Source organism: Drosophila mojavensis, unplaced genomic scaffold (genome assembly GCF_018153725.1).
Source record: "Drosophila mojavensis isolate 15081-1352.22 unplaced genomic scaffold, ASM1815372v1 contig_136, whole genome shotgun sequence".
NCBI classification, from domain to species: domain Eukaryota; kingdom Metazoa; phylum Arthropoda; class Insecta; order Diptera; family Drosophilidae; genus Drosophila; species Drosophila mojavensis.
Genome location: NW_025318667.1, coordinates 19,997,532 through 20,014,720, shown reverse-complemented (window position 1 = coordinate 20,014,720; position 17,189 = coordinate 19,997,532). Strand labels below are relative to the sequence as shown.

Below are 17,189 nucleotides of genomic sequence, written 5' to 3'. Positions count from 1 at the left end.
TATATAAAAAAAAAATAAAATAAAAACTAAAATATATATAAATTTTAGCTAATAATGAAAACAATTTAAATCAAATCTTATAGACATACTCATTACGTAGTTAAACAAATCAATTTAAATTTAAAAAGCAAACAACAAAAAATTAAAAGAAAAAATTAAATCAAGAAGTTTTTTTCCAAAAAAAAAAAAAAAAAAAAAAAAAAAAACAATGAACAAAAGATTTAAACAAATGCCTTTTATTAAAAAGAAGAACAACAACAAAAGTTTATATTTTAAATAAAAACGAAATAATATTAAAAGCCAATAATTAAATTGTTATCAAATTTGCCTCACACACACACAGACACACACACACACACAGAGACACAATTTTGCAGCCTTAAGATAAACTTATGCATTGATTAGATATATAATTAGCAATATATGCGTATATACAGCGTATACATAATGCATATTTACAACTACAGACACACACACACACACACAAATATATGTATATACATATACATAGTTTATCATTCAAGTACATAAAGTCTTTTCACATACGGACTGTGATTTCACGTAAAGTAAAATATACATGCATACATATGTATATATATATGTATGTGTACATATAATAATAAATAAAAAAATATATACATATATATATATAAATAAATATAAAATCATAAACTAAACCAATGCAAATAGTTTAAAACATTTTAGTAATAATCGAAAATGATTTAGCGAATACATATATATCCATATATATGTATATATATACAGACATATACATTTTGCTTAACTGAATACGAGTTAAGAATTATTGAAATATTTAAAGATTAACAACATTTATATTATGTAGAGAACACAATGAGAGAAGGTGGCTAAAACCGTTCGACACTTTGTATTCACAATTAAAATGCGTTTGCGTTTGCCTTAACAACTTAACAGATAACAAGTATATACATACATACATATATACATATATATAGAGATATATCTGACATACATGAACAATTAATGCAAACGAAATCAGAATTGTTATAGCATCTATATATATATGTACATATATATATATATAGCCTATGTATATACATATGTATGTAGTTAAGTCAGGCCGGTTTCCTCAATCCTCAGTTGAATTACGGTTGAGCTGCCTGATTCGCTATCCTTAATGCTAACTGGTGCTTGAGAGATCGTGCCTAATCAACAGAACAAAAACAAAAACAAAAAAACAAAAACCAAAACAAAAACCAAAAACCAAAAACCAAAAATAGAAATTCATGATGAGGAATATATACATATATGCAATACCTTATGTAATCGATGGATAGTAACAATTAGTTAAACAGATCAGATAATGTACTTTTTTAATTACCTTAAGTAACATAACATTTGCATTTTTTGTAGTTAATCCGTCCTCAGTAACGGCCAACAGACAACAAAAGTGCGACAAGCGAGTGCTCGCCTAGCAAATACCCTGTACCCAATGCACAGTTTCTCACCTTCTTCCGTCTCTTTCATTTTTGTGCTCAACTGAACGACAGCCGCTTCGCCAGACAAGCAAAGAGTAACAAGAAAAGTTAATAACAACACACACACACACACACACACACACACAGAGAGGGAGACACACACACACACAAGATATATTCATAGACCGTAGTGCATCCAAAATATTAATAATACGTATTTAATTGCAAAAAGGCAAATAACTTAATATTTTATTACATTATGAAAATATATTACAAATTGAATTTAAAAATGATAAAAGAAGAAAAACAAAACAAAAATCCCTTCTAGAATTTGCAATATGAAAGGCAACTAGACTGGCAGATGGCAAATAGGTAGCTTTATGGACTCATAATAGATATAAACTGATATATATATATAAATATATAATTTATAGTTAAGCGAAACTGATCAATAGCCTGACACGTCTATACACCCGCTAACAGCAATAACAGGGTATGCATAGAGGACATTCAGCGTCAATTTAAACCACATAGAGAATACTATAAACCGCACTCACGCATGCCGCCGCAGCTGCTGTAGGATACCCTGTGCCCCCCTCACACACCCCCCGCAATCATACTGCCCAGGCAATGTGAAGATATATGTATATCGATTTATATATATCGATTTATATGTATATAGATACATATATATGCTGCCTTTTCATAGATATACTTCAGAACTCTTTCAGATAATTTGGGTGCAGGGTTTAAGATTTTGTGAGAAAAAAAAATAAAAACGTTTATATGCGATACATATGATCGATAGTTGACCATCGATGATTGATGATCGATAGTCAATTATCGATAATCGATGATCGATTCGATCATTGATGATGCCAATGGAAAGCAATAACAAGCGATAGAAAGCATCGGTGAAAAGTTCAACTAGTAAATTAATAAAGCAATACAACAAAATGATTTAAATTTATAAATACTATAAACAAGATAAGAAAAGCAAAACAAAACAAAAAAACAACAACAACAAAACACTTTGATTAACAAATGAACACAAAAGTTAGCGCAGGTGCATTATATAATATAACTGTTATTTTTTTTTTTTTTGTCTGTTAAAGCGTAGCTAGTAATACTATAAATAACAAATTATGAATAAATCTAAAGAAAAATCGAACAGTTCATCAAATGACAACTGTAGCAAAAAAAAAATAAAATAAAAATAAGAATAAAAATAAAATAAAATAAAATAAATAACAAAATGTAACAGAAAAGTATTAACAAATTGCGGCATACGACAACAACAACAACAGCAACAACAATATATATAAATAATACCTAATAATTAATAATTAATAATTTCTAGCAATATGTAAGAAGAAGAGCGCTAGTGAATAATCTAGACAACCAATTTTACTTTACACATGAAGAGTGTTTAAACATATTCAAGCATAACAATAACAAATGAAAATCTAGGTATATATATGTACATACATATATGTACATATATAATAAAGCCAACAACAATTAAAAAAAAAAAAGAAAACAAATGCATTAATATCCAAACAAAATTATTTTCTTATCGAAACTAGCAGTAAAAAAAAAAAAATAAAATAAATATATATAAAATATAAAAACAAAAAACGAACAAATAAAATTGTAGAAAAGAACAACAACAAATTGAATATGCAAAGAAATTTGAAAAAAGGAAGCAAAGATCATCTCCAAGAAAGGCAAAGAAAATAAACAAATCAAAACCAAAAGCAAAAGAAATGCAACTTTATACTAAGCAAATGCACTTACACTTGTACAAGTATGTATATGTATATACATATATATACTGAGTGGCTTGACCAACAGCTTTAAGCTAAGCCAGATCCACTTAAGTAACGAACAAACAAAGGTCAAGCTTAAGAACATTTTAAGCAAGCAACAAATTATCTGAATCATTTAAAGGAATAAACTCGCCAACACACATACATCTACACACACACACACACACACACATATATATATATACATATGTATGTATATACATTTATAATTGCTTTATGCGAATGGCGATGCATACATAAAAGCAACAAATGGAATACACATAGAGCAAAAATCCTTTACACTTCACTTTAAAAACTACATTTAATATTAATAATTCGAAAAGAAAAACAAAACTAAAAAAAAAAAAAAAAAAAAAAAAAAAAAACATGGTTATAGCATCAACGGCAATAACACAGCTCAAATTCTGAGAAATTATATAAAAATACAAACTCCTTTCTTTCAATCAAAATGCGCAATGATTTCTCTTCAATCTAGAGCGGAACATAGATCTATAGATCTATAGAATATCTAGGCATATGTATGTATATCTGTATGGGGTTTATTCAAGGTGGAGTCTCTGCAGGCTGCAGATCGTACCATATCTACAAAGGCCTCACTCTATATAATCTTTAGTAGAGCTGATCTATAGTATAGCTAAGCTAAAATGCTAACTCAGTCAATCTGTAGAGCTGATAATGGTAAGCCTTTATCAAGTGAGCAATGGAAGAGATGGTATGAATTGCAAGAGATTGCAGCTAGAAATCTGCATTTGGAAAATCTAATAAAAACTTATCTCTGCATGGAAGACTCGGCTGATAAATGGAAAGAGATAACTTGATATCAAACAGACGGCACAGCTAAGCACTCTAATTATAGACGATATAGATATACCAAGATATCGCATGCACAACTTGCATTTGGCTTTCGAGTGTCTGGACTGGTTTATGGTATCAGTCAAGTTGACTGCTTGACTAAACAAACATTAGGATTACCTGATTAAGAATTTTTGGCTAAGATTCTGCATGCAATTCATTTCTATATTTTTGTTTTATACTAGCCCACTATCTCCCTCTCTCTCTCTCTCTCCCTTCTCTGTCTCGCTTATTCTTTTACTGCTGCTGGCTCTCCTGCTCTGGTTGTCCGCATCTCTCTCTATCTCCCAAGCTGTGTCTCTCTCTGTTTTTGCGTTTCACGTTTTTTATTTGCCCCCCTCTCATTGTGTGTCTCTCATTTTCCTATTCTCTCCCACTGTCTAACAACCTATTTATGTATTTCGCAATTGTTTCACTTTCCTTGACTTTCCATCTCTCTCACTCGCACTCCCTCTCTCTCTCTCTCTCTCTCTCTCTTTGTATATAAATCATCCTCTGTGCATCATTCACTATTCTCTATTCTCTGTTTCTCACCTTTGTTACTCTCTATCTCTCTAAGTCCCACTCAATTTTTTCGTTTCTATATTTATTTCTCTCTCTATCTCTCTTATTCTCACTCTCTCTCTGTTCCCTACTCATTCTCCTTCTGTCTCACGTTCTCCTATTCTACACACTTCTCTCTGTCTATCATTAATCTGCTTTGTTATTTTTCCTACATCTTTCTCTTTTCCTTTGTCTACCATTTTTTCTTTCCACATACTTCGAAAACTCTCTCTGTTCTCGCTCCCCCTCTCGCAATTATTTTCTCTTTCTATATGTTTTGAAGGCTTTCTCTCTCTCTCTCTCTCTCGCTCTCTCTCTCTGCCTCTCTTTTTTCCGCATGCGTATTCACTCTCCATGTTTCTTTTATACATTTTTATTTGAACATATTAAAATTAGCAAAAAAAAAAAAAAGTTTACCAGGAATATTATCTTAGTGTACCTATTATCTAGACAATCAGAGGAATTCACAGCTTGCTCCTTCTGGCAAAGGCCATTATTTGGGCTCGATAGGTGGGGCCGAGACGCAGTGCCTCCAGCTGTTCGCACTCGGCGTCCAGGGCGTCGAGCAGCTGCTGGCGCCATGGCTGCAGCAGCAGCTTTTTGGAGCTGCGCAACGAGGCGGCCGGCAGTCGGGAATGCTGCTCCATGCGCCTCCAGAACTCCTGCTCGTCGGTTACCAGGCTGGCGATCATGCCGTGCTGCAGTGCCGTCTTGCCGTCCAGCCGCTCGCCGAACAGCAGCAGCTCCGCTGCCTTGCTGCGGCCCAGCAGCTGAGGCAGCGTCCAGCTGGTGGCGCCCTCGGCGCACAGGCCCAGCTGCGAGAAGGGCATCCAGAACTGGGCCGATTCCGTGGCGTAGATAATGTCGCACAGCGCGCAGATGACAACGCCCAGGCCAATGCAGTTGCCCTGGACCAGGGCCACCAGGACCTTGCGATTGTTCAGCATCTTCTTCACCAGCGACTTCATCACGTAGTTCGAGGCGCGAAAGTGCAGGTCCAATGCCTCGGTGCCGCTCTTCCGCTGGAGCGCGAGCAAATCGGTGAGGTCGTTGCCCGACGTGAACGCCTTTGCATTGCCCGTCAGCACAACGAGGCTGACCGTCTCGTCCGCATTGGCCACGTCCAAGGCGCGCAGCAGCTCGTAGACGGTGCGACGGCGCAGCGCATTCTGCACCGCCGGCCGATTGAATTGAATCTCCAGGAGCGCACCGCGACGCTCCAATCGCAGCTCCCTGAAAGTTTTGAAATTGGCCGTCGGAGTGGCCGGAGCAGCGTTTCCACCTTCACTCATTGCAACGTTGGAGAACAGACTAGTTCACTTCACCTAAGTGCTGAGTGCGGCAAGCGCAGCGCACAAACAGATCGTAGCTACATATGTGCATACACACACACACACACACATCTACACACGCACACATGAGGCTGGTTATCAACATCGACGCAAAGTCGAGGAGGTCGCTCAGCAGCTATCGCTGATGTTGCTTGATCCAAAGTTCAGTTTTGCAGCAGCAAGAGCAACTTCTCCTTCTCCTTCTCTTTCTCCTTCTCCCGCTCCCGCTTCTTCTCTCTTTCCACTTTCTCTCTTTGTCAACTGAATCAACAAGCACAAGAACAAGCACAACAACTTGCTCCGGCAACACATTCCATAAAAAGAGCTGAACATATTTCGTATTTTGTTATTGAATGGTAAATGTTCTGAGAAGCACCGACCTAGAAATACCCTTTAATTCATGTTGATTAATGGAGCAATAGTAATGCAGCTAAACTAAATTACTTTTTAAGACGTTTTGAACGTTGAGCTATAGCTTGCAATTTTGTAGTTATGAAAAATATGGATTGTTTATACTATAACCCAATTTAGCGAACTTGATTTCACAGTTCCATATGATTTAAATACCCTTAATGAAGAAGCTCGATTTCATAATTCCACATTGAGGGTATATATTATATATATTATATTGAAATCAGCTGAGTTTCAGCGAGTTTCAGCTGAAATAATATTATTATATATAACATATAGTACTTTTTTATACCCTGAACCCATTATCTATGGGAAATCATTGTTAGGAAAATTTAATTATAGTACATAACAAATGTTTTTCTGAATTATTTATATTTCAAGATTAAGTTCAATTTTGGCAGAGCCTGAGAAAACAATCTACAGAGTTTATATAATAATATTATTTTTTTCATTACAAATACAATCTATATAGCTTATACTAGTTCCTAACCGACTGCACAGTAGTCAGCTCTGATCTGGGCTAGCAATCTTTCCACTTCATTCATTCAATCTCAAAATTAGATTTTTAGATCGAAACTATTCAATCCAAGAAATTTACAATCGAATATCAAGAAATCTACATCCAAGATATGATATTACAATTACAAAGCCAATATATGCTACAATCAAGATAACTATATTGCATTTCAGTAATACATATGTATATATGAAAAAAAAGAGATATAATTAGATAAAATAAGTACACTAAATTAATAAGAATACATATTTTAAACCGTTCAAATTGTTCTCTATATCAACTCCGATCGAACGCCTCACTCTGCTGTCTGTTACAAACGCCAGCTGATATCCCTAATGCTCCATTTACAACAGCAGCGTATTGAAACTCGTTTGGAGAGTGTCTTGTAATTCTGTAGCTGCATATTTGATATGCTATAAATAAAGGCATGTGCAGCCCTGCAGAGCCAATGCGCGGCACAGAGAGAGAGGCAAGACACGCGAGCCGGTTGCATGAGATAGCGATATCAATGTGTTTCACAGGCAGCTAAGCAGCTTGAGTGCTTCTATATAGCATAGGTGTATATATAGTAAAGCAAGATTGAGAACTGATCTTCGGCAACAATGAAAGTAAACAAAGAATTAAAATTGCAAATAATTATATATTGATTAGAGTTTGTTTTTCACTTAAATCCATGACTTAATATCTTGCAAACAGTGGATAAAAAAATTAAGTTACTTTACTTGAATGATTCAGATGTCGATCTATGTACACTTGGTTGCGCCACGCAAATGGCCATCTCGGGGAGCTGGCATTCGTAAGAGCGGCATGTAAATTAATTCTTAGACTAAAAGTAATTTAAAAACAGTTGGCGCTGGCCATCGTGAAGCACTTGACCGACCGCACCACAGTGCTTGTGTGGTTTCTCTCTGTCTGCTTTAGCTAGTGCTCATCCAGGTGGGAGAACTTCTTTCGCAGCTTCTCGCGTCGCTCCTTTTTGACGTTGCGCCAGGGCTTGGCGGGCGCCTCGCCAGCGACGAGGTTGCCATCGTTTGCCAGGCGCACATGCGGAAAGTTGGTGCGACCCTTTACATGGGCAACGCTTGGCTTGGAGGTGAAGAACTGTTGATCTAGTTCCTTGGAGGAGCTCTTATCGATCTGTGAATAAATGCGACTTCAGTTGTGGTCCAGAAAGGCTGATCTAGCTGTCAACTTACGCGCATGGCTCGTTGCTGTTGTCCAGGCAGCTGTGATTCCTCAACCGGCTTACGTTGACGCTCGGGAAATTTGTGATATTCGGACTGAAGCACAGACGGTGGGCCTAGTGCAAACAGCAGCTTGCCATTGACGTAGTCCTTCAATACATAGCGAGCTGAGCGCGCCTGATCTGGCTGGCCATTTGAGGTCATGAAACCGCGATTATCTGCGAAATGTTTCATTGAATTTAGTCTGTGACACCGAAGACAAGATTTCACGTTTTACTTACAGCCATAGGCAAGCAACAGCTCCTCGGCGAAAGGTGGACGATTCGGATCCTCGCCCTCCAGGGGCTTGGCTATCACAATGCCGTACTTATCCTCGAGCACATGACGAGGTATTCGCTCGCAGAGCAAATTCACGGCGGGCACATGATCGCGCATTTGATCAATTGGCAATATGCCATTGAGCAACATGTCGGCCTTGGTGAGCACAAAACTGGGCATCACCAGGCCGGGACAATCACAGAGCAGAATATCCTTGTCCAGGAAGAGCGTCTGGAAACGCTTTGTCTTGCCGGGCGTCGCAGACACGGACACCTTCTTCACAGTCATCAGTGAGTTAATCGTGCTGCTCTTGCCCACATTCGGGTAGCCCACCATGCCAATGGTGACATGCTGTGCAGTGTGCCTCGGACCATTATAGATGTGGCGCAAGAACTCGATGAGCTCTGTGCGAGAGAGCAGATGTGCGCTGTTCTTGTCTGTGGGCAGCTTGGGCAGCTTGGGTTCTGTTATTACTGCCGGTTCACTCGTGGTTCTCATCTTGCTCTCTATGGCTTCCAGTGCGTGCTCGACCACGTCCAGTGATTGCTGAATCTCCTCAGCCGCCTCGCGCAGCTGCTTCAGCTCCATCGCTGATGACGGCGACTCATCAGCATGTTTGGCAGCCTCAGCTTCCCGCTTTAACTCCTCCTCCACCAGGGTGGCGGAGTAAAAGGCAGTGCGTATGCCCTCACAGTCGAAATATTGTGCCCAGTGTTGTCGCTGTTCCAGCGTCAGCAAATCTGATTTGTTCACCAAGATCATATTCATTTTGTTGCTGTCCACCTCCTTCACGTAGCGTTCCAGATCGACGCTACGAAATAGCAACGGATTACGTGCATCCACAATCTGGACAACGACATCTGAGCGCTCGACGACACGCCACAGCTGGCGCCAGAATTCGAGATTCTTTTCGTACGGAGTCATAAGGATCTCTTCGTTCTCCTGCAGCAGTGCTAAGTCCCGACGCCAATTAAGGAAGGCTTCGTTTTCGGCACGCTCCAAATCTTCGGCACTCATTTCCTTGGTCCATTTGGGACGACGTGGAATTTTCAGCTGATCACGATGCTCGGCATGCTTTTGGTGCATCGTCTGCTCCTGTGTCTTGCTAAGTAGACCCACACGCTGCTTTGGATTAACGAACGTAATGTTCAGCTTCTCGGCCTGAAATTCCGTGCCCGCCAATTCTGCAGTGCGTAAAAATGCATTGAACGACGACTCCTCGGTTACGGACGACAGATTTAGGCGACCCCAATCGTAGCCATCCTGCAGCTCTGTTGTGTGTAGCTGCATGTTTATATACGCATAGACATGTAATTAGCTAATTGCATGCAGTGGAAGAATTTACTACGCACCATTGTGTCGTTGTCCACCTTGCGTCGTGGCGTATGGCCAAAGCGATCTTTAATTAGCTGACGGCCCAGATTGGTGCCAGCTTTGTTCTTTTTGCCCATTTTGGCAACGGATATTGGTTACAGTTAAATTAATAAGTTAATAAAAACGAAACACGTGCGACTGTGTGAACTGAAACTTTGGATTTTGCTTCAGACTTATCGATACATCTGTACTATTGGTATTTGTGCGATACAATACCAAATAAATACTAAAAACACTGTTATCGGTATTCTGTGACACCTAGTATTATATCGTTTATTTAAATATGCAAAGTGAAGTTGTTTAAAATAACTTATAACACACATTAAAAAAAATAAACTGTACATGACATACCTTTATCAGTTCTCCCTGTATATCCAAAATATATGTATGTACACGTGTGAATGGCAATGTACGTTTAAAATGAGTTTAACTTTTTTTTTTTTTGGTATGGCATCGCAGTTTGTTCGAAGTTTCACATTATTCAAAAATAATCCTATGTAAAATACACTTAACTATTACACTTAAAAAAAATAAATGGCTGTAATATGCTGTCTGTGTAAAACAAAATGCACGAAATAAAAAACAGTTAGTAAAATCTTTCATCATCCTCGTCATTCCAGACGATGGGCCAGACGGCATTCCGGGCACAATTGCCGCCCAACGCCTTGCAGAATGTATTGAAGGTGCTCGATTTGCTGAAGCCGAGAATCTCGCGCTCCTCGTAGATGCGGTAGGTGAACGTGCTCTCGTACGTGCCCACAAAGTGGCGGGCATAGGCACAGATTAGCTGATCGACGATGGCCACGCCGCCATCCTTCAACTGCTGTCGCTGCACATTCGATTCCGGCGTAAAGTGCACAAACCGGAATCGATAGAAGAGCTCCTTGAGCTCCAGCAGCTCGTATGGCGTCGCATCGCTTGCCACAAACACTGTGGTCAAGTTGAATGCGCGCAGCAGCTGCTTTATCTGCTGTGCCGCCGCCTTTAGCGTGGGCGTGGTCGATTCCCGCGATCTCACGAAGTCACCTCGCCGAAGATGGGCGCACAGGTAATCGCCGCCGCGTGCATCGCGCTTAGGCCGCTCCAGCTCCCACATGGCGGGTCGCTGCACGCCGGCCGTCGTGTCCGTGGTGCTGAGCGCCATCAGACGAAAGTCCGCGGCCACCTGGTTCAGGAACTTGGCAAAGCGCATCGAGCGCCGCGCCATCCAAAAGTGCTCGTCGCCCCAATTGTCGTGGAGCACGGTCTCGGCGCTGAGCACCGCATAGACACGCATGTCGTCGACATCCTCAATCCCGGACGTATCCTCATCGATGGCTTCGCGCAGCATGCGCTCCAACAGGCCAGCGCTGCCCTGGAACCGCACACAGTGATAGCGGTCATAGCGTAGGAGTCGCTGCTGCAGCAGCGGACCGCCACTGACGGAGTTCTCATTGCACGCTTCGATGCGGCGTCCATTGGAGTCCTCTGGGGTTATGCGCTCGTACTTGTCCCGGAATATGCCCTGCTCCTTCATGATCTCATAGTGGGTCAGGCGAAAGGCCTGGGAGACGTGCACGTAGGGCGGCGCTGGCATACCGAATTGACGGTATTCGGCCACAAATTCGTCGTAGTCGAGGACAGGCGCATAGCGACGCAGGCTGTCCAAGTCGAAAAAGTTGCGCCACATTAGATCGCTCTGGTTCAGGCCATGCGAGTGCCAGTGGTAGAGCCGTGGCCAGGGCGGCAGCACGAGTCGAACATTACGAAATCGTTTGCGGCGTCGCAGGCGACGGACAAAGACCGCCATGCGTATGTACACATCGCGACGCAGATTGAATCCCTCAGAGATGTTCACATCATACAGAATGTACACGGTGCCACGCAACGGCAGTATGGAGCCGGGGCAGGTGTCCTTGGCGGGAAGCCGCCAAAAGAGGCCACTCTGGCAGAAGCTGTTGTTCCGCAGCAGACTGAGCTTAGCTGTCGTTGTGTTATGCGGTGGACGGCCAGACGTGGCCCGTGAGGCAGCGACCAAGAGCAGAACCAGCAGAAGCTCTGACCACTGCACCGGCCACCATCTTTGCATTATTAGCCGCTTTACACACTAAAATAGGCGCTGGCTCACTGCAAAGCAAGAGCTCGGAGTGTTGATCTTATATCGATAGTAAAACAAGTGAAAACTTGGCTTAAAAAATAATTCATGCACTACAAAAACTATCGATACCACACAACTATCACGACAAAATCAGCACTGAACTACAAACTGTTAAATTTAAAATAGTTTAAAGCATGAAGTGAAAATTGTAGAAATTAGTTCATGAAATTATATAAACCTTCTTTAAAAGCAACTTGGCTATATTTAGTTATTCCATCTTAATATCATTATGATTTATTTATTTTTCGAACGACGTGTAGTTGAACATGCGATAGCGATAGTATCTTGTGCGCACAGATAGTTTCCAATGTTTATGGGTATCGATAACTGCTGGTCAGACGACACCGCCTGTATCACTCCTCTTAAAGCGGTACACGTGCCGGTGCTTTAAATTGTTTTGTTTGAATTTATGGGTGATTCTCTTATGCCAAAGAAGAGTTCAAGAAAAACTGCGTGATGAGCTCGCAAAAGCTTGAATACGATGCCAGCCTTGGCGGACATGTGACACTGCCCAGTCATGTGGCCACCTATCACTATGCATCTGGAGTGCTGCAGGAGATCAAATCCATGATCGCAGATGCCCAATTTCCGGCCAGCAGTAAGCTCATCTTTCAAACACTGCCCAAGCATATGCGTCGACGCGCCATGTCCCACCATCCCAAGCGCCTGCCGCGCAAATACCGTGCCGCCCATAGTTCTCAAATGAGCAAAGCAGGCAATCAGCCTGTGAATCGTAAGCGTCCATCCCGCAAGTATCGCCGCCGTCCAAAAAATCTGCTGAATGAATACATACGACGGCAGCGCAAGATCAACTGGCTCGAGACGCACATTTGGCATGCCAAGCGCTTCCACATGATCGATCGCTGGGGCTATCGGCTGCCCTATGCCAGCTGCGACAAGACCTACCGGGCCTGCTATCGCGCTAGTGCCGAGCACTGCCTCCTGCAGGACATTTCCTTTTATAGCTGCGTGCAAATGCTGGGCACTGTCGACCAGCTGCGCCACGGTTTCGGTCGACTCACGAGTCCAGATTGTGGACTGGGCATTGCAGCGCGCACATATTTGAGTGGACGTCGCGAGGGCACCATTCAGCTCTTCGCCGATGACCAGTATCCGGCGGGTGCTCTGCAGAGCGCCAGCTTCATGTGGCGCCCCGCCGAGCAGCCAGAAACGCAGGCACAGCGGACTCTGTGGCTTTGGCTGCATCCAGCTGCCGTTGAGGCGACCCTTGCGCAGCTAATTCAAGTGTTTCAGCTAAAGTCCACAAAACAGGAGAAGCTTCCATTACCCGCTGAATCAGACGACCAAACTCCGCGCTTTGTCACACACACCAAGGCGTTCGAACGTAACAGGAGCTATATCAATAAAGACACTGGCATGGAGATGCTGGTCTTGAACCAGGAATTCAATCGATTTCGTCTAACCGGTCCTCGTTCTCAGTGCGTGCTGGCTGCCAGTCTGCGCGCCAGCCGGCAAAACAGCTCCGAATCATCCACATCCACATCAAAGAAGCTGCTCGATGCGCCCAGCGATCTGCTAGATCAGACCGATTACTGCGAGGCTGCCCTGCAGCTGCACTCGCCCAGCGAAGTCCTATCCAATGTGATACTTGGCGTCAATGTGGTCGATCCGCGTCTGCAGCGACCCAGCAAGCGCACCAAAGCGACCAAACTGTCGTCATCCGTAAGCAAGTCGGTCGAGTTGCTGATGATGCCGCCAGCTAGCCCGCCCTTCAGCGATTTATGGGATCCGGAGCTGCGAGTGCGGCTCAGCGAGCAAATGATGTCGACACATCAATACAATCAACTGCGGCAACGGCACGCCATTGTGCCCGGCGAGCCGTGTGCGTTTGAGGAGCAGATGCAGCCGCTGCCACTGCTGCTCATTCAACGTCCAGGATCTCAGCAGCCGAACTACAAACGCTTGGGCTACGCTGCTGGCTGGGATGTGATTGCACCCGCTCGCTACGGCATGGTGCTCTGGCAGACGCTTATCATGTGGGGCGCCCGTCCTGGCGGGCTGCGTGAATTCGACTCCGTGGCTAGAGAGCTGGGCGTCGACCAGCACCTGCCGGATACTGTCGCTGGTAAGATTCAGTGAGCATTCGGTAATCTAATATTTCTGATATGTTTCGTCTGGCCAGGTTTGGAGCAGGCAGCGAGAACAGCCTTGGAGCGGCGCACCCGCTACTTTCGTCTGCCGCCCAACAAGCGCTGCAACTACCGCAAGCTGGCGGTGGTCAGTCCATTTAAGGCGCCATGGCAATCGCTGGTGCGTGACTGGAATCTGTCGCCTGCCACGCCTGCGAAGAGCTTCTATGTGATGCGCAATCGCGGCCTGCTGCAGCGCCTGGATGGATGCGTGCGCCATCGAGAACCCTTCCCGGATTGCCCCACTGACAACTGTCTCGTCCAGGTGGCATTGCGCTTGCATACACGCGGCAGCCTGGAGAGCAATGCATTGATTTGCCTGCCCTCAAGCCTCGACTGGAAACGCCACTGGCGGCAGTTGAAGCAGGACAATCAGGAGCCGGTGCATACGGAACCCCTGCTCTCGGATGTTAACGAGCGTCTGCGCAAGCAATTGCGCCTGGACCACAAACGTCTGCTCAAGCGTTTGCGAGCGCGTCGTGTGCGCGAAAAGCGGCGCCTGCAGGAGACGAGCACGCGGCGCGTGCACATACGGCCCGCCAAGACGGCATCACTGGTCAGCAAGCAGTCGGCCAAAATGTGCAGCCTCTGGCTGCCCACGGACCCGGCCGAGACGCACGACAGCGTGCGGCGTCAGTGCAGCCGCGAGGTCTTTGGCTATGTGAGCAGCGCCGGCTTCAGCTTCGTGGAGGCAGCCGTTTGTGGCGTCGGCTACGTGACGGTCCATGGATTGCGCCAGCTGCTCCACGAGCGCAAAGCAGACCCAATCCGTGCCAAGGGACAGCCGCTGCTCTGTCTGGTGCGCAATGCGGATAGCCGTGATTATCGTTTCGCACGCCTGCAAATCAATCTCGATTTGTGTGCGGCTGTTTAGCCTTAGAATTACTATTCTGTTAAGCATTGATTAGTTAAATATGTGTGTGTTAAACTCTGCCTGGTTAGGCAACCCATTAAAAGCCCATTGAGATACGAAAACAACTTGAGAATTTGTTGTACATATTTTTAATACTAATTTTATTCAATTTAAAATTACTTGTATGCCATTTCTTTTAGTTCGTATGTAATTCATGTGTGTGTGTGTGTGTGTGTGAGTATGTGTGTGTATGTGTGTGTGTGTGTGTGTGTGTGTGTTTGCGATGCGCTCTGCTTGACCTTTAAGAGCCTAGGCAGAACTTCACATCGACTGAGTGAGAAGCGAATGAATTCGCGTATTGGAAATAATTTTGGTATCTAAAATGCGATAATGATTTAAAAATTGCTTATAACACTTGATTGGGTTATAGCATTCGCATCTATACTCAATTGTCTCAATTGTTCATGTTGTTGTTGTTGTTGTTAATATTATTTTGTAATTATGTATTTATTTAATGTTAATGGTTATGGGAAAATGTATATTAAATGCATGTAAATTTTGCTTAATGCTTTCATTTATATGTATATATATATATATATATATATATATATATATATATATATATATATATATATATGTTGAATGTATGTATATATGCATACATACATGTATATACATACATATATATATATATATATATATATATTTATTTATGTTTTCTTTTGTATTGATTTATTTGAAATTGTTTCTTTAGTTTTCGTTACTGAAATCGCCTTTATATGCATTTATGTATACACGTATATGGAATATATACATACATTCATATGTATATATATATAAATCTCTATATATATATATATATATATATTTATATTGATGTATGATTTATATAATTCATCTATGTATTCATTGATCTTTTGCTGTTATATGCTTCGTATTTCCTTTAGCTTGTGCGTTAAGTTTTTCATGAATTTTATTTAGTTGTTGTTGGATGATGTTGTCGGATGTTGTTGTTGGTTGTTGTTGTGGTTATAGTTGTGCGGATATATCCGATGAAGCGATCGTATTGCTGTTGCTGTTGTTGCTGCTGTTGTTGTTGTTGTTGATTAGATACTGATAGAGTTACACATAATTGCATTATGTCTAGAGACGCGTTCATTGTTAATGTCACTTATAATTATACAACTTAGTTGAAACATTCAATAATTAATGTTGTTGTTGTTTGTTGGTTTGTTTGTTTGTTGTTCTTGTTAATATTATTAAAAATACATAAAATATGATCTTATGTTAAACTAAATACTTTAAGAAAAAACAATTAGATATACATATGTACGATGCATACATACATATATGTATATATATATGTATATGTATGGTATTTTGTATTTATGATTTCCATCGATTTTTGCTCTGCTCGGATCAGCATTCATTCCTTATCGCTTACACACACATACATATGTATGTATATGCATGTATATATAGGTTTATCGATTACTAAAAGCTACACAAGTACATGTTTAACTGAATTTGATTCGCCATTGTATGTATGTATGTATGTATATATCCTTTCATAACTGCAAGAGTTGGATTAGAGTGGACCAAACTACCTACGACTTGACTACATGTTATATTTGATTTGAATTTGAGATTTCTTTGCTTGTGTTTAACATATGTATATATACATACATATATGTGTATATATATATATGTGGGTATATATAGTGTATATATATCTCTATTGATGAGTGCAATGAGTGTATAAATAGATGCATTTCACACTGGCTTCTAAGGATTGGATTGCTTTGCCACATGTATAGAGCTACACATTAACTATATATGTATATATATATATACGTATATATGTATATACGTATGAGCAGTACAAGAGACACGAGGCAGTGTATATAAATTGCCAACAAACAAACACATAAAAAAACAAAAACATGCAACAAATCAGCTCAAAATTTGATATATACCTCCAGATCGGTCGGAAGTATTTCCACATATATATATTATGCATTCCTTTTTTTTTTTTTTAAATATATATTTTTTTGTATATATATTTTTCTTTTGTATTTTGTTTTGGTCTTTGGCAAAAGGTAATACCATATTTTGTTGCCAATTTTGAGCCATTTTATGTTTAATAAGTAGTTGTAGTTATCGTTTTTTTTTTTTTTCTTTGCTTTTTGGAAAGAGAGTTCGAAAAGGGGGCGGGGCCGTCGAGTCGTGTTCG

The 17,189-nt window shown here is 41.6% G+C and overlaps 4 protein-coding genes across 4 annotated transcripts; 1 reads left to right on the top strand and 3 right to left on the bottom strand.

Moving 5' to 3' along the window:
• Window positions 1–5,048: 5,048 nt before the first annotated feature.
• On the bottom strand, window positions 5,049–6,034 carry LOC6584319 (enoyl-CoA delta isomerase 2). Its single transcript, XM_002009939.4, has one exon. The coding sequence runs from the start codon at window positions 5,971–5,973 to the stop codon at window positions 5,146–5,148; it is 828 nt and encodes a 275-aa protein (XP_002009975.1). The 5' UTR covers window positions 5,974–6,034; the 3' UTR covers window positions 5,049–5,145.
• Window positions 6,035–7,560: 1,526 nt separating this feature from the next.
• On the bottom strand, window positions 7,561–9,991 carry LOC6584318 (large subunit GTPase 1 homolog). The gene is made up of 4 exons (XM_002009938.4): window positions 9,795–9,991; window positions 8,406–9,726; window positions 8,137–8,342; window positions 7,561–8,077 (listed from the first exon to the last, which is right to left on the bottom strand). Exons 1-4 carry the CDS (start codon window positions 9,891–9,893, stop codon window positions 7,862–7,864), a joined length of 1,842 nt encoding a protein of 613 aa, XP_002009974.1. The 5' UTR covers window positions 9,894–9,991; the 3' UTR covers window positions 7,561–7,861.
• A 72-nt stretch (window positions 9,992–10,063) lies between these two features.
• On the bottom strand, window positions 10,064–11,992 carry LOC6584317 (GDP-fucose protein O-fucosyltransferase 2). Its single transcript, XM_002009937.4, has one exon. It carries the CDS (start codon window positions 11,882–11,884, stop codon window positions 10,403–10,405), a length of 1,482 nt encoding a protein of 493 aa, XP_002009973.1. The 5' UTR covers window positions 11,885–11,992; the 3' UTR covers window positions 10,064–10,402.
• A 282-nt stretch (window positions 11,993–12,274) lies between these two features.
• Window positions 12,275–15,081, top strand: LOC6584316 (ribonucleases P/MRP protein subunit POP1). The gene is made up of 2 exons (XM_002009936.4): window positions 12,275–14,039; window positions 14,097–15,081. Exons 1-2 carry the CDS (start codon window positions 12,410–12,412, stop codon window positions 14,975–14,977), a joined length of 2,511 nt encoding a protein of 836 aa, XP_002009972.1. The 5' UTR covers window positions 12,275–12,409; the 3' UTR covers window positions 14,978–15,081.
• Window positions 15,082–17,189: the final 2,108 nt, after the last annotated feature.

Bases quoted from the DNA above. Each gene is read 5' to 3' on its own strand.
- LOC6584317 (XM_002009937.4), bottom strand. From the start codon at position 11,884: ATGCAAAGATGGTGGCCGGTGCAGTGGTCAGAGCTTCTGCTGGTTCTG.
- LOC6584319 (XM_002009939.4), bottom strand. From the start codon at position 5,973: ATGAGTGAAGGTGGAAACGCTGCTCCGGCCACTCCGACGGCCAATTTC.
- LOC6584318 (XM_002009938.4), bottom strand. From the start codon at position 9,893: ATGGGCAAAAAGAACAAAGCTGGCACCAATCTGGGCCGTCAGCTAATT. The intron at 8,343-8,405 runs GTAAGTAAAACG...AACATTTCGCAG, and splicing joins GCTGTTGCTTGCCTATGGCT to ATAATCGCGGTTTCATGACC. The intron at 8,078-8,136 runs GTAAGTTGACAG...ATTTATTCACAG, and splicing joins AACAGCAACGAGCCATGCGC to ATCGATAAGAGCTCCTCCAA.
- LOC6584316 (XM_002009936.4), top strand. From the start codon at position 12,410: ATGAGCTCGCAAAAGCTTGAATACGATGCCAGCCTTGGCGGACATGTG. The intron at 14,040-14,096 runs GTAAGATTCAGT...TCGTCTGGCCAG, and splicing joins CCTGCCGGATACTGTCGCTG to GTTTGGAGCAGGCAGCGAGA.